General features: G+C 50.7%; 1 protein-coding gene across 1 annotated transcript in view; it reads right to left on the reverse strand.

Moving 5' to 3' along the window:
- Nucleotides 1-16,298, reverse strand: part of Dennd3 (DENN domain containing 3) — a 56,106-nt gene extending 39,808 nt beyond the window's left edge. The window contains exons 1-7 of the mRNA XM_005354518.3: nt 16,056-16,298; nt 7,144-7,420; nt 6,160-6,275; nt 5,459-5,592; nt 2,300-2,411; nt 1,154-1,273; nt 571-789 (exon numbers count right to left, since the gene is read on the reverse strand). Coding sequence (XP_005354575.1) covers nt 571-789; nt 1,154-1,273; nt 2,300-2,411; nt 5,459-5,592; nt 6,160-6,275; nt 7,144-7,420; nt 16,056-16,157 — 1,080 coding nt within the window. The 5' untranslated portion in view covers nt 16,158-16,298. The remainder of the gene's footprint in view (nt 1-570; nt 790-1,153; nt 1,274-2,299; nt 2,412-5,458; nt 5,593-6,159; nt 6,276-7,143; nt 7,421-16,055) is intronic.
- Between the last annotated feature and the right edge of the window lie 655 nt (nt 16,299-16,953).

Raw genomic sequence — 16,953 nt, forward strand, 5'->3', positions numbered from 1 at the left:
GAGTCAGCCATGTGACAGCCCTGCCCACAAGGACCCGCCCTGCCTCCCTTCACAGATGAGGAAAGAGGCTGAGGGAAGAACTGATTCACCCAGGTTACACAGCTAATTACCAGTAGAGGTTGGAGGTCACAGCACTCCAGTGCCCGGATGTCTGTTCCCACTTAGCCTGCTGCAAGTCACGGGTACCACTCTGAACCTAAGCTAACACAAGAGAGGCTAACACAAGACTCTGGTCCTTGAATCGCAGGGGTCTTGATTTCAAACACATCCCTAGACCAAGAGAGCGAGCAAATGAGACCACACAGTGTGTCCACGTGGTGCAGGGACAGAAAAGACGGAAAGATGGCGCACTGTGTTGTCTGTGCATATGTAGTGCCTCGTGATGCCCAGAGCACGCAGCCTGCAGACAGAATGACAATGTGCTCCAGGACTACAAGCACATCCTTCCTTGGCCTCTCACTTCATGGGCTGCATGCAGGAGACACAGAGCACTGCTGAATGCAGCTTCCACCAGCCGCACGACGGAGTCACGCGGGTTCATTTCCCCCAAGTCTGAGCTCCCACCCTAACCTTTCTGACTTCTTCAAAGTGATCCAGGTGACAGCCCATGAGGAAAGATGTGGGAGCCATGACGAAATCCAGCATCTGTCCCGACAGGATGGGCACAAAGGTGTGCTGCCACTGCAGCGGGTGGATGTAGACCACGAAGCATTCCGCGATGAGCGTCAGCAGGGCCCAGTCTGAGGAGAAGAACACGATGCGCTGCTCCGTCAGGATGCAGGTCAGGATCTAGGGGAGCAAGAACGCTGTTGGCTTCCGCTTCTGGCTGCTTTGGGCTGCACATGGGAAGTCCCTCTCTCCTCCCCAAGGACCAGAGGTTGCTTTTAGCCTCATCCCCGACTCTGTTTACCAAAACCGAAGCCAAGGCTGCTTACAGGCATGTGTGCAGCGGCAAGGGTCGGATTTAGGCACAGGGCGTGGATACTTTGAGTGCATGGGTTCCTGGTTTCATTATTTTTTTTGGCAGTCCTGGGGTTTACATCAAGAGGCTGAGGCAATGAGCCCCAGCCCTGAGCTGCACCGAAGCCGTGGCCTGCACTGCAAAATGTAGTTTAATCCTGTCTAGCAAGCAATAGTCCTGGCCCCCACACACCTGCAACACCTTCTCGGGCCGGAAGCACAGCAGGGGCAGGTGAAGGTCCAGGTCGATGATGGGGCTCTCGGGGTCGGCTCGAGAAGGAAACACAACTTGCAGCGGCTTCATGTTAAATATCTACGAAGATCAAGAACCACTGTTAATTCAGAGTGATGTCTACAACAGAGATCAAAATGCTCTACACGCGACAACTGAGCACATTAGAGACTGTGGTGAGAGCCAGGCCATGGCAGCGCACGCCTTTAATCCCAGTACTCCAGTACTCAGGAAGCAGAGACAGGTGGATCTCTGAGTTCGAGGCCAGCCTGGTCTACAGAGAGTTCCAGGGCAGCCAGGGCTCCACAGAGAAACCCTGTCTTGCAATGAGGGCTGGACGACAGAAGTATCAAATTATGGGCAGGCCTTTGGCCACCACAGCCCAGGCCTGGTTCCAGTCTAGCCTCTGCCTCCTGACCCAGCAAGATGAAAGAAGCCACAGCCACACACTCTTACTGCCGGGAACAGCACCGTGCCTTCCCAGCTCCCAGGGGATGGGACAGTCCCTGCAGCCCTCCTTCTCTTACACTGCTGTTTCTGCCAGCATTTTATTCCAGCCACGAAAAGAGTAACAGAGCTTCACTGGAGGTTCCTGGCAGCCTGAAGACACTAGTAAAATTTCTTGGGCAGGAACCCAGTTGGGGAAATACCTACCTGCTGTTTAAACAACATAATGGCTCTCCTAAGAACAGAGGCCAAGAGGCTGGCTACTTTTATCAGTCGGATGTGTAGGAGAAAAGACAAAAAGTAAGTCCCATACCCAATACCCAAGACAAATAAATGAAAAAAAAAAGGTTTAAATGTAAGGACTTCCTTAGGCTGAAAGTTGGGCTCGTAGTTTCTGAAGAGCAGGACATGATCTTGTGAGTTAATACTAAACAGACCCATCCCACACCGGGCACAAGCCTCTCAGGCAAACCCAGTCCAAATATCTTAACTTTTTCCTGGAGAGATGAGTATGTAAAACCATTCAATGAGAACTCCAGGAGAGCAGTGTCCGGAGAACAGGTTAAACATGGATGAAACTGGAAATAGTTTAAAGCATTTTGACTCAACAATCTTCGACACACAACAGAAAGACTCAGCCTGGTTCCAGGTCTCACTTACCAAGTGGAGCGGCCCAGGTGGTGGGCTGGGTATTAACGACAGTCTTGCGGCAAAATCTTTTATGTGATTGTCAACTTCAAAGTCTTTGCAGAGCTTCAGATGAGTCAAGAGACTGAAATTTTAAAAAAAAGCCACAAAGTTAAACAACAGTCTGATTGTCACCGTCTGATTGTCACCCTCGGCTACTTTGGTTTTGGGTGCTAATAATTTGGGGTTGTGGGAAAAAATGGCTAGAAAGTGTGTGTGTAACTGCTTACAAGCTATGCTTCAGTGGAGAAGACTAGGAACACGAGACTTTGAACTGCTCGAGGAAGGTTCTACAGTGCGTTTTTGTTTTTGTTTTTCGAGACAGGGCTTCTCTGTGTAACAGAGCCCTGGCTGCAGATATCTCAGTGGGGACCTCCAATTGTCCTGTCCCCCCCACCCCGTGTCTGCGCTCTGTGCGCTGGCACCCAGTTACTGAGCTTCGGGCAAGGGGACTGGAGTTTAAAATACACAGACACACATAGAGAGACAGCGACATGGGTCATCCTTGAATTCCCCAAGAATGCCCCCTTTATTGTCTTCAGGGGCAGATTATATAGAGATAGCCACGCCCCAGCCAAACCCACCAGAAACCACTCTCCTGCCATCAGGAACTCCTGAAGGTCTTGTGCTCAGAGCGGCTGTAGGCACTCAGATCAGGGGATTACAAGAAATTCAGGATCTGGGGGTCTCACTGCTCCCAACACCTGGCTGTCCTGAAACTCACTCTGGAGACCAGACTGGCCTCAATCTCACAGAGATCCACCTGCCTCTGCTTCCCAAGTGTCTGAATTAAAGGCCTGCACCATCATACCTGCCTGGTGCATTCAGGCTTTGAAAGTAAAACTTTAAAATATAAGGGGTGGCCAGGTGTGGAGCCCATGACTGTGATCCCAGCACTCAGGCTGAGGCAGAGAGAACCAGCCTAGGCTACACAGAGAGATTCCGGCTCAGGTCAGTGATAGCCTGGGGGCAGAGGTCTGCCCCTTGGGAATGGACTGAGGGGCAGGAGATCTTGGAAGTAGTCACGTGGGATACAAGTGGGGAACCTACACAGACATGGCAAGACTTTGCCACTATCCCACTGCACCCCAAAAACCTTCATCTTCATAATCTCATGGTGGTACCTGAGGGGACCAGGTCAGTGGCAAGTTGGCCCAAAGGAGGGAAATCTGACCAGAAGAGAAAGTGACCCTGCCTAAGGAGCTATACAAGAGCCTGGAGGTTACAGTTGAGTGAAGATGTGTGGTGTCCATAGGGCTGAGGACCCGTGGGGGTCCCTCCTTGTCAGGCAGCCCCCCCCCGAAAAAAAAACCCACCTATCAAAACCACAGTTCAAAGAACTTCTGCTTGTCCATAAATACCAAATAATAACCATTCACAGGTCTTATGTCAGGACGTAGAAAAGCCAATATTCCATATTTGAATTTATTATAAAAATATAATAACATCAATATAAAATTTTTAAAGTAAAACTGCCTATAATCTACTGTCCCCAACACAAATGTGTTCTTTCTGCTGTGTATCCAAAGCCTGTTTAGACATGCCACTCTGGTTGGTTAGTTGAAGTAGGATCACCTGTAGCCCACACTGGCCTCAAACTTGCCAGTTAGGGATGACTTGAACTCCTGCCAGGAGGGCTGAGATGGCAGATGTGGGCCACCCCCCCAACACACACACATACATGCACACACGCATGCACACACGCATGCACGCACATACGCATGCACGGTACAGTCTGCATTTCTGTCCTTTGCTCTTCTCTAACTGTTCTCTACTTCTGACAGGGCAGCAGTGGCCACAGAAGGAGGCAACCCTGAGGTCACATGCTTGCACTGGCACCCAGCAGGAGGGAGTGCCACCACGTGATCAGTCAGCCACTGAACTGGCACCGAGAACTGATCCGGGAAGAATAAGAAAGCACCTGTCCTCATCCATGAGCTTCTGACAGCAAAGGGTAAAAAGCACCACCTGCTCTGTAGCGCGGGGCCTGGGAAGGAGCAGAGCTGTCTGCTTCCAAGGAATAAAGAGCGCCTGTGAGGAGGTAAGGAGGGAGCAGTCCTAAGGCCCCTCACCACTCCCTGGGCTGGCAGACCTTTCTGTAAACATGCGTTTCCTCATCTCACTAAGACCAACCAAGTTCTCTGTTCTATAAAGACACTGTCTACGGCAGACGCCAGACTGAATTATGCCCAAGAGGCAGCTCTGTTTGAAAAGTGAACCATGATAACACTGGAATCCAAATATGAATGCTGGGAATTCACAGAGATTCCTGCTTGGCCAGCATGCTTTTGTCTCGCTCTGTGACCTAAGTGTAGAGTCTACAAGTGTCCCTGAGAAGACACCAAGTGCCATTTAGCCTCTCGGTGAGTCTGAGGACTGCTCTTTTGTCTTGGGAAGGGGAAAGTCATGCTGCCTGCCACCTGTCTTTAGTCAAACTGGTAGCGCCAATCCCAGGACCATGACCTTTTTAAATGTGGCCCAGGCTAGTCTCAAACTCCCTAAGTAGCTAAGGATTCCATTTGATATTCCTAACTCTGCCTCTCCAGTGCTGGGACAGGCACGAGCTACCAGGCTGGGTTTATGCAGATGTAACCCAGGGCTTTGGGCATGTTAGGCAATCTACCAACTGAGCCACACCCTAACCCTTGTCCTCAGAACTCCCACCCAATAGCAGCAGAAAGGGTTATTGATGCTGCCAGGATTCGACATATTTGTGAATGTCAATAATCGTCCAGCAATGACAGCCTGCTGATTCTCTCAGGTCATGAGGCCTGGAGTTTCTCTTCATATACATCTCTTTTTATTTTTATTATTTTGTTGTTGAGACAGGGTCCTACTCTGTAGCCCAGGCGTGGCCTGGAATTCACTATATAGAGCAGATTGGTCTCAAATTCAAAGTAATCCTCCTGCCTCAGCTTCCCAAGTGCTGTGTGTGATTAAAGAAAGGAATGCACGGCCATACCCAGCTACGCTCTTTTAAGAAAAAATAATAAACCTGAAACCGTTAGTGCCGCCTTCTTCCTGCCATCCTGATTCCACATGTACTGATGGAAACCCCAGGCTTCCCACAGTGCTCCTGGGACCACGGCCCACCAGACCTAAGGCTTATTAACAACACTGGCCCCGACGTACCAGGAGAGGCAGTCCTTGAGGGAATTGTAGTATGGGAACCGGGACACCACGCACACCGCGAAGGGCACAAAGCGTCTAGCCGAGCTCACGCTGGGCTCCCAGTGGGTCTTGCCATTGTAGAAACAATATTCATCCTGGACAAAGGGCAGCAAGGACATGTCACCTCCTGTGCTGACACTACAGGCCTAGACTGCCAAAAGCTGGCATCTCCTACAGAAATGACACGTAAGGAAGGGTCTCCACCAGCTCCCGCCTTCCAGTCCGTATAGACGGGTCCTGCAATGGGTCACACCATGCAGCACTGGAGGGTTTTCAGCAAGGACCAGGAAGCCACCCTGGAGACCTCCAGTTTTGGGATGAACAGAGACATACCACTAGAACACAAAGGGACACACAGCACAGCCCTCAGCGATAGACTCTATCGCAAAAGGACCAGCACTAGACAGTTCTACATCGTGGAGTGTGCCAAAGACAAATCCAGAGACAGAAAGCGACTGAGTGGTTGGTGGGGCGAGAGGAGGGGAGCTGAGTGAGCCCGAGCTGGGAGATGGAAAGTTCTGGAGGCTGCATGCTGCGCTGGGAATGCAATGTCTCAGAGTCATGCAATGACTGGAAACGTAGCAAGCATATTCTTACACGACAATAAGCAACAACAAAGAAAGCCCACCCCGAGCTCAGAGGACAGCAGCAGATCCACCTACATGCAGGGGTCGGTAGTACTGGGCGACCACACCGTAGGTTCTGTTCCCACAGATATCCGTGAGGACCAGGAAATGGATGTAATCCTCTTTTGGTTCCGAAGTCACACAGACGCCACCTGCAGGCAGATCAGAAAGAAGGGGGAAGCCCGGGTGGCTGCTTTCTGCAACAAAGACCTAGGTAACATATGAACACACTTCACCTAGTAACCGCCAGGGGCTTTGATGCTCAAACCACGTTCTGCCCCCAGGCCTGTTCTAGCCAGCTCTTTGCTTCCGAACTTTCCCAGCCTGCAGCTTTTGACAGCCCCTCCACTACACACAGCAGATTCGCCTGTACATCTGTTTCTCGGTTATGACTCTTGCAGCCAGGAAAGGGCAGCGGGCTTGAGGGGAGACCAGAGACAGAACCTGATCTAGCCCTCGGGCTGGGCGTGCCATACAAGTCACTGAATGTTTCTTAAGGCCAGCAGGGACCTGAGACCCAGACACACATCTCCTTGAATGGCACTGGTGTGCTCAGAGATAAATGGCAACCTGTTCCTCTTGATTTAATAAACAGGAAGCAGGGACCAGAGAGAGAGGGGCAGGTGCCCTCCTGGCTTCTCTAGCTTTAACTTCTCCAGAAGTTTAAAAAGACTGACTTTCCAGGTGCCACGGGTACATCTGTGATCGCAAAACTGGGAGGCTGAGGCAGGAGGAGTAAGAGTTTCAGCCAGTCTAGAATACAGAGAAAGATCCCACCTCAGAAAAACAATGACAAAAAAAAGAAAGAAAAAGAAGGAAGTAAGGAAAGAAAGAAAGAAAGAAAGAAAGAAAGAAAGAAAGAAAGGAAGAAAGAAAGGAAGAAAGAAAGAAAAGTAAAGAAAGAAAGCTGACTCCCATGCTCTAACCCTCTGTTGCCCCCAGTGTGGAGTGCTCTGGAGCAGAACACTCAGTGAGGAGGCAGCGAAAGAACACCCACCACAGGCTGCTACCGAAGTGTACCTGGGAAGCACAGCTGGGGCAGGGCAAGGAGGTCCACGCCCCCTGGGATGGTAACATCCTCAGAATCGGGCCCCTTCAAGTCTCCGGGGTGGCTCTTCCAGTTCTCCATCCTGGGCTTTTCCCTCTTCTTCCGGAAGGACCGCCTCCTGGCTTTGCTGAGAGTACAGCTGGTCCCAAGCGCCTGGCCATCGTCTTTTGCGGTGAAAGGAGGCACGAACACAGACAGAACTTCAGGGGCAAGGGAAGAGAGGCTCTTCGTTCCTCGTTTCTGGGCAATCTAAGAGAGGGAAAATAGGAGTCACTGTATGTGTGGCTGGGGAGATGGCACGGAGGGTAAAGCTGCACAAATACGAGAACTGGAGTTTAGATCCCAGCACCCAGCCATAGTCCCAGAGCTCAAGAGGCAGAGACGGGATTCCTAGGGCAAAGGGGCTAGCCAGATTAGGTGAATCAGTGAGCTACAGATTCAGTGGGAAACCCTGCTCAGTAGCTAAAGTGGAAAAGGTGATCAAGGAAGATATCCAACATCAACCTGTGACCTCCCTATGCAAGAGTATGTGCGTGCATGTGTGCACTTATGCACACACACATAGCCACATACATGTTAGCACAGCTAAATGCAAAAAGAAAAAGAAAAGTGACTGCATGTGTCTACCCTCATTCATGACACCCTTTCTAGGTGGGTACCCTGTTTGCATCTCTGCTTCTCCTCCATGCACACAGGCTCCAGCAGAGAACCCTGTCCTTTAAGGCTCAGGTTAGCAAGTGACTCTTTCCAGAACTTCCCAGACCCCATGTGTGCCCCTCAGGCCTCCTCACTGAGTGTTCTGCTCCAGAGCCCTCCACACTGGGGGCAACAGAGGGTTAGATAACGGGATTCAACTTTCTTTCTTTTCTTCTCTTCTTTCTTTTCTTTCTTTCTTTCTTTCTTTTCTTACTTCCTTCTTTTTCTTTCTTTTTGTCATTGTTTTTTGAGGCGGGATCTTTCTCTGTATTCTAGACTGACTGAAACTCTTAATTCAGAAGCCTCTTATCTTGTTGGTACCAAGCACCACAGTTCAGAGCTGGGTTCCGTGATACACAGTCACAAGTTCAAATCCTGGCTCTGCTCTGAGCTGCTGAAAGCAAGCCACTTCATCTGCATTTTCTTCTCTGGACTGAGTGGGAGCCCTCAGGCAAGCACGTGAGTCAAGGACTCAGTCAGGGGGAAGCCCCCCGGGAGCACTCATGTGTGCCCCACTCAGAGCGGTGAGAGGGTAGACACCGAGACACTCTCAACTTTGTCATAATGCACAAGCACCTGCGTCACTGTGATACTTTTCAGGTCCCCTGGGACATTGCTCACATTTTACCCAGTCCCTGACAATCCGGGCAGATAAGCAGAGAAGAGGGCAAGGCCTTGGCAGACAGAGTGCCAAGGGACACATCTCTCTCCATTGGGCACATGGTTCCCTGGAGTCAGTAAAAGCTGGAGAGACGCCCAAATTCTCTTAAGCCCCCGTTGGAAGGCTGTGGTGTAGCTCAGTGGTAGAACACTTGCTTACTATGGGTTCCATCCAGTACTGCAAAGTGAAGCAAAGCCTGGTAAAGGATGCCAGGCATGGGTGGGGATTGGGCAATCATTGACACCTTAGGAAGGGCACGGTCCCAAAAGCAATGAGATCATGACAGGCAAAGAAAGGAACAACCACAGGTCAATATTTAGTAAAAGCCAGAGGATCACCTAGGCATGGTGGCACAGATCTGTGACCCCAACAACCTGGGAGGAAAAGTAAAGGAGGACCTGACTTCAAGGTCATTCTCAGCGACACAGTGAGCTTAGGTCAGCCGAGCTAAAGGAGAGCAAGACGGCTCAGCAGGTAAAAGCATTTGCTACCAAGCTTGAGAACCTGAGCGATGGCCATCACCAGAACCCATGTGGTGGGAGGAGAGAACCAGTTCCCACAAGACGTGACTTCTATACACAAATGTCCCCACACATGGCACACACAAAATAAATTTTAAAGTGTGTGTTGGGGGATCAGAGGAAGGAATGAGAGCTCCCTTCACCCAAGGCTGTTCTGTGAGCAACACGTTCTGTCAGCAAAGAGACTGAACTCACTGCTCTCACTGACCTCTTCACCTCTGGTGGACACAGACCCGTGGGATTAAGGATCAAAAATGCAACAACCATGTCTCCAGTTATAGAGGCGGAAAGTCTGCTACATGAGCCCATAGGGCTGATGTTAAAACACGACCTCTGCCTCCCTTAGGACTACAGGGACAGAGGGAGGCGTCCCTACACCCAGAATCATCTCCTTGTCAATCACAGGCGCAGGGACAACCAAGTGTGTCCCATGTAACATGGGAGACTGCGTTCTGGGACTCCCTTGAGTCCAGCCTTCCTCTGCTCAGTGCTCCTGCCTGGCTCATCGCAGGGCTCTCTTCCCAGCTTGGAGCCCTTATGCCGATTCCCAGTTCCTGGAGTGCCCTCCGTGTGAAGGTATAACTGCAGCAAAGGCAGACAGCTCCCAGGCTCTGCCAGCGCAGACACTCCAGCTGCCTCCCTGAGCACCCACTGAGGATGGCGGGGGGGGGGGGAGGCTTTCAGGTTCAAAGTTGAACAGATGATTTCCAAAAACCCCTATCTTCCACCTATAGTTTTTCTTTCCCTTTTTCTTAGCTGTTAAAGAATGGCTTCTCAGCCGGGCGGTGGTGGCGCACGCCTTTAATCTCAGCACTCGGGAGGCAGAGGCAGGCGGATCTCTGAGAGTTCGAGGCCAGCCTGGTCTACAAGAGCTAGTTCCGGGACAGGCACCAAAGCTACAGGGAAACCCTGTCTCGAAAAACCAAAAAAAAAAAAAAAGAATGGCTTCTCTTAGGGGTGAAGAACTAACACACAGCGAAACACAGAGAAAAGCAGGAGGGACTTGGGAAGCGGAAGCCCCCACCTCCGATGTCTTTACTGAGGATGAAAAAGTCTGGGTTTGGGGATGTAGGATTCCAACCTGTGGACATTGCATCATCTTCCCGCCATGTGCAAACTCCACCTTGTCATAGGCATGAGCAGGGCTCACTGCCATCCATGACATCACATCTGCAAACCAGCACCTGACAGCTCATGTGACCCAGAAGTAAACCTCTCATGGCTCTACCTGAACAGTGACGAGAGCTCACCCGCCTGGTGCCAGCCTGCCACCAGTCCCCATTCAGACTCTTCAGGGAGCCACCAGATCTAACAAACACACCAGGGGCCTGGAGGGAGGCAGAGGCCCTGCACACACCTATCTGTCCCTGCACCACACTCAAGTGTCTGCATGTCACCATCATTATCCCTTCTCAGGTGCAGATCACGCGTGGACATGTGTCACAGTATTGTGTGCCCCTGAGCAAAATGATATTCCGTGCCCCAGGCCAAGGTACACCAATGTCATGCATAGCTTATCCTCTCGGGGGGGCTTGAAGTATTCCAAACATCTGCATCTGACTCTGATGCTCTTCGATGGCCTGACACTCCCCAACTCCCTGCCTGCTCCAGCTCCTCACCAGAAAGACCCTCAGTGCTCACTCATTTACGAGACAGGAGCCAGAGGGTGAGCTGTCCCACCAGAGTGCCCACAGGGCCTCCTCCTGGACCTCCCCTCCAGGGTCACCACCTCCCCCAGAGGCTCCTTGCGGACCTCGACTTCCCAATACTTTGGGTTTCCCTGTCCCACCGGCACTACTCCATCATCGAGGTTGTGAGGGAAGGAAAGTCAGAGGATATGATACAGTTTTGTGCCCTCATCCAGCGCCAACGGCTCCCAGGGGATGCTCTCCCTGGGTTTGCATTCCTGGCACTGGATAAACTCTGAGCCCCCAGTCAGTCTGGATCGTTATCACACCAAAGCCGATGCCTTGTGTCAACCTCTCTTTGTCTCTTAAAGTAGTGCACTCAAATGTCTGCAGAGATGGCTCACACTTGCTGCTGTTCCAGAAGTTACATGTCCAATTCCCAGCACCCACCAGGCAGCAATCATCTCTAACTCCTGTCCCAGGGGACCTAACACCCTCTTAGTCCTCCTTGAGCACTGAACACATCTGGTACACACACATACACGCAGACAAAACACCCATAAACATTAAAAAATAGATCTGAAAAATAATTTGAATAATGTGCTCAGTCAGGCATGGTTGGTGTCTTAGTTAAGGCTACTGTTGCAGTGACGAAACACTATGACCAAGGGAAGGAAAGGGTTTGTTTGGATTATGCTTCCACATCATAGTTCATCATCAAAGGAACTTAGGGCAGGAAATGAAACAGGACAGGAACTTGGAGCCAAGGGCTGATGCAGAGTCCATGAGGGGTGTTGCTCTCCTGCCTGTTCAATCCGCTTTCTGACAGAACCAAGGACCACCAGACCAGGAATGGCTCCACCCACAGTAGGCTGGGCTCTCCACAATCAAACAGTAATTAAGAAAATGTCCTATAGGCTTGCCTACACACCCAGATCTTATGGAGGCATTTTTCAAATGAGGTTCTCATCTCTGCAATGACTCTAGACTGTCAAGTTGACATTACACTAGCCACTCAGCACAATAGTTCACCCCTCTAATCTCAGGACCCAAGAGGCAGAAGCAGGAGGATCTCTGTAAGTTCAAGGCCAGTCTGGTCGGCATGGCAAGTGCCAGGACAGCCAGAGTTACACGGAGAGATCCTGTCTCAAATAAAAAAAAAATCCTACTGTCTTGGGGGCTGGAGAGATGGTTCAAGGGTTGAGAGCACTGACTGTTCTTCCAGGGGACCTGGGTTCAATTCCCATCACCCATGACACCCTCACACAGACAAAAACAATAATGCAGGCAAAACAATAATGCAAATAAAAATAAATTATTTTTTTAAAAAAATCATACTGTCTCAGCAGCCATTATCCATGAAAAACATTTTGGTCTTTCTGATTGGATTAACAAGATATTTTATCATTCAAAAAAAAAATAGCAATGAACACCTTGAGGGATACACAAGACTAGGAAAGCCTTCTCTGTAATTCTGGGCTTTTCTGCAGAGCCTAGGGTACTTCCTTACATTCTTAACACACACATAAGCTTGAGACACGTTTTCATAATGCCGTTTCTCAATTCAAACCGTTGCCTTGATGTTTAACTTTGCGGTGGGGGCTAGTCAGCTCTCGTCACAGTTACACAGTATTGACCGAGTGAGCACCCAATAATGCATCCGCCCAATCCCTCTGAAGACATCTGGGTCACTGTAAACATCTCATCCTACTGGGAGTGAGGGAGACAACAAATGAACAGAGTCACTGAAACAGCTGTACACATCTGGTTCCTCAGTTGTAATAAATGCCACAGTCAGGTGATAGTGGCGCATGCCACTTAATAATCCCAGCACTCCGGAGGCAGAGGCAGGTGAACCTCTGAGTCTGAGGCCAGTCCAGTCTACAGAGCGAGTTCCAGGACAGCCAGGCAGGGTACACAGGGAAACTCTGTCTCCCAATATATATATTCCTGCAAATGGAAGGTCCATCCATCAAGAGTATACTGTATGTAAGCTATTTGGTGACACATGGTGTGGCTGCCCTCACTGCAAGGATAAGAAGACAGTCAGTGCCACAGAGCCTAACCTCTGCCGGCCCAAGCTGAGCCAGACAGAGGCTTATTGCCCGCATTCCTGTTTATTAAATCTCTATCCAATGACCATCTTTTTAAAAGCTAATTAAAAAGCAAAAACCCAGAGCCGCCTTACTCACGGGTGACAGATTTATTTCTAAGTCGTGTTACAAAGGAGTGTTTCTTCTCCCTGGAGGATTGGCTCTCACTAGAGAAATAAAGGAAATTCACAGATGCTACCCAACACAGTCACCAGCAGGAGTCCACTGAAATCTAAATGAATTAGAACTGGGCAGGAAAGATGGCTCCACAGTTAAGAGTACTGGCTGTTCTTCCAGGGGACCCAGCACCCAGGTTCAAGTTTCAGGATCTAGATAGCAGCTCACAATCAATTAGAACTCCAGTTCCAGGAAATCTGATGTTCTCTCTGTCCTCTGCAGGCACTGCATACACATGATGCGCATACATACATGCATACATACATACATACAAGCAAAACACCCATTCACACGAAATAAAGGAAAATATTTAAGTTTTTTTTAAATTTAAATAAATAAATTAAATGTGAAATCCAGTCCCTCAGGGTGTTGGCCGTATTTCCAGAGTTGGGTGGGCATGTGTGGCCAATGCCCACCGTGTAGGACAGTGCAGATGAAGGACACCATCATCGTCTGGGAAGTTTTGTTGGTGCTGTTGCCCACAGAGCAGAAAGCCACTCCACTGCAATGGTGCAGAAGGCTGTGTGAGCAAGTCATCCACCCTCGGCTGAGTTGACAGTGGATCCTCTCCCACATTCCAACAACCAGCAGGGCTCCATCCTCGGCCAGGGGGGTGGGGGAAATCAAAACCAAACACAGTGATTCACAGGGGGACTGCTCAACCCTGAAACACTTGGCAGGATTTCCAACAGAATGACTAGTTCCCTACCCCCACCCAAGAAATGAAACAGAGTTAGGGCTCCCTCTAAGAAACACGCAGGGCACTATGTCCCTTGACCTTAAACTGGATAGTTCTCAGACCTCTTGTCTTCTGTTTTCATGTGTCACCAAATAGAAATACCCAAACCACAGAGAATGATAACTTAATTTTTGAGACAGGGTCTCTCATAGCTCAGGCTAGCTTCTGAACCTACTATGTGGTCAAGGCTAGCCCGAGCTCCTTCCTGATTCTCCTGCTTCCACTCTCCAAGTGCTAGGACTACGGATTTGTGCCACCAGGCCCTAAAGGTTTTTGATTGTTTTGTTTTGTGAGACAGGGTCTCACTTGGTGGCCTAGGCTGGCCTACTTAGAACTCACAGCAATCCTCCTGCCTTGGTCTCCCAAGGGTTGGGATTACAAGAGCAAGCCACCACACCCAGTGAAGTGCCAATTTTTTTCTTTTGTTTTTGCTATTTTGCTTTATTTATTTATTTATTTGATGTACACTGGTGTTTTGCCTGTAAATATCTGTGTGAGGGTGTTGGATTCCCTAGAAATGGAGTTACTGACAGTTGTGAGCTGCCATGTGGGTGCTGGGAATTGAACCCAGGTCCTCTGGAAGAGCATTCAGTGGCTGCTGAGCCATCTCTTCAATTCTTGTTTTGTTTTTCAAGACAGGGTTTTTCTGTGTACTCCTGGCTGTACTGGAATTCACTGTGTAGACCAGGCTGGCCTCAAACTGAGAGTTCCGCCTCCCGAGTGTTGAGATTAAAGGCAAGTGCCTCCACCACCCGGCTGTTAAATGACAATCTTAAAAAACAAATTTAAAAATTATTTTAAAGCCTTGCACATTCAAAAGAGAATTGCTACAAAATTAAACTAGCTAACTATAACACTAATGTTGATATAAAGTGAAATTACCCCAAAGTTCAGCCCACCTCTCAACTCTCTTTGTTCCCTCTAATCCTGAACTGCTTTTTTTTTTTTTTATCCCATTTTGTTTTGTTTTGTTGCTCTCTTTGAAATCTTGCAAGAGTACACTATGGGGAAAACTATAAGGAAACCTCCCTCTCTCACTTAACCCGGGGGCTACCACCACCTGCCTAATTCAGGAAAGTACCACTGTGAATAACCAAGCTGACTCAGCCCATTCTCGAAGGCATTGCCTCACACTGAGCAGGCAAGAAGTACACTGTGAGACACAGGAAGCAGAGGCATGGATACCCAGAAGACCACAAGTGAAACCAGGTTATTTCCGATACTAAGAAAAAGAAGGCAGTTCCGTTTGGTAAACGAGAGACAGAAAGACAGTGGAGCTGCACAGAGGACAAACTGGCTTTAGAAGGTTGGGAGGGGGGCATGAGAACTGTAGGAGGGACACTCTGAATCATTTCCGTGTGGATTGATGCCACTGACAGGTCACTTTGGCCTATGGATGAAACTGTCTAGGGTTTAACACTCATTTGGTTACTTTTATTAACATTTAACTCTCCTTGGTGACATCCATTTTGCCTCCACTATTCATTGTCCCTGGATAGTCAACTGTCAATCAGTATGCATGCCTTTATGCTTTTCCATGTTGTCACGTGTAAACACTCAGAGGATTTATCCGGACACTTAAAGGGACACTAGGAAAATCTCTGGAGAAAATGACAGTTCACAATCACGCTGGATCGAAGGAAAAAGAGAGGCACCAATGGATTGGGAGAAAACAACTTGGGTTTCAGAATTAAGAAAATGGGAAAATGCAGCACAGAAATAAGGAGAATGAGGTGTTCAGAAGACTCTGGGGAGACGGGGAGATAAACTTGGGGAGATAAACTCGTCTTTGACTGCTGGAGGGAAGGGAGGAGGGGCTGCACGGCAAGAGAAGAAAACGGCTATGCAGCTAGCTCTACTAAAAGCGGAATATTCAAAGCTGGTGGTTGATTCTAACACCTGAAACCTCACTATTCAGTGCACAGTACACAATCCACTACTTGGGAGGCAGTGGAGCTCTGCGATGAAGGGAGCCGTTTAGTCGCTACTCGGAAAGGACCTGGTCTCCAGTTGACCATGAACTCCTCGGGTCCCCGCTGGGCCAGCACCTCGCCCCAGATGGTGGCATCCTGAGGGCGGAGGAACGCCTCAACGCTTCAATGCACAGAAGCATGTCTGCACCACCACAAACACTAGGTACTAGTCCAGCTGGTCCCCGCCCCGAGAGGTTGGTGGGCGCGGAGGGAGGGAAGGATGGCCAGCTACCTATCTCCCCTGGCCTGAGCTAGCGCTCACCCCCCTACAGCTGGGGCTCAACCCTGAAGCATCCGCACCACAGGGGTGCGTAGCCACCGAAGCCAGCCCCGTGCGCACCCGGCGAGAGCGGCTCTGACTTCCACCCCACCTCAGTTTCCCCTTCCGCCCCTTACCTGCTCCAGGCCGCGGAGGCTGTCCTGAGAGGCGCCCAGCAACGCGCACAGCTCCAGGAGCCCCGAGGGCAGCGACAGGTGTCGCGCCGTGGGCTCCGCCATAAGCTCCCCGCCACCCGCCCGGAGCACTGCGCTCCGAGCCCTTGCTGCCCGGCTCCGACCCCGACTCTGCTGGCGCCTGCGACCGCAACTCAGTCCCCAACCGAGTGCCTCTGCAATCGGGTCGCGCCAGAGCCCGCCCGAGCCTCCTCTCCTCCCTTAGGCTGGTTGCCAGCGAGCAGCGTCCGCGGAGCGGGGCGGGACGTAGAGGGAACGGGGCGGGTCGATGGGGAGAGGGGCGAGGTTTGTGATGGACCGTGTGGGCGGGGCCTAGAGGGGAGGGGAGGGGCTTGTAGCGCTGGAGTAAGCCTTGTCCGTGATTTGGCAGGGGCGGGACTTCGCTAGGGGCGTGTCTGGCCGGACCTGGGTGGGTGGGACCTCTTCAGGGGCGGGTCCGACTCTGCTGGGGCTTCTGGCTCAGTCATTTCCTAAGCAGAGCGGCGGGTCCGGCGCGTGCGCAGCCCCTCTGTGGGATCGGTCCCTCCTCCTGTCCCCGAAACACAGGAAGGAATGGGCGGTGTCCCCAGGTGCCCGGCCACGTCATCCAGCCCCCGAAGCTCTTCTCCAGCGGTCCAGTTGTACCCTGCAACAAGTAAGGGACAAAAGCCCGACCTCCCGCCACCTCCAGGAAGCTCTCCGGTGCTGGGACGCGGAGTGGACCCTGAGGACAACTGAAGGAACTGTCGGAAGGGAGTGTAAAGATCCACTCCTGGTCAAAAATTGCATGGTTAACCGCAGGCCGCCGCAGGAGCCCGGGTTAAATTTAGCAGGAAATGGGGCAAGGTGAAGCTGCTGGAGA

This window comes from Microtus ochrogaster, chromosome 15 (assembly GCF_000317375.1).
Source record: "Microtus ochrogaster isolate Prairie Vole_2 chromosome 15, MicOch1.0, whole genome shotgun sequence".
Classification (NCBI taxonomy): domain Eukaryota; kingdom Metazoa; phylum Chordata; class Mammalia; order Rodentia; family Cricetidae; genus Microtus; species Microtus ochrogaster.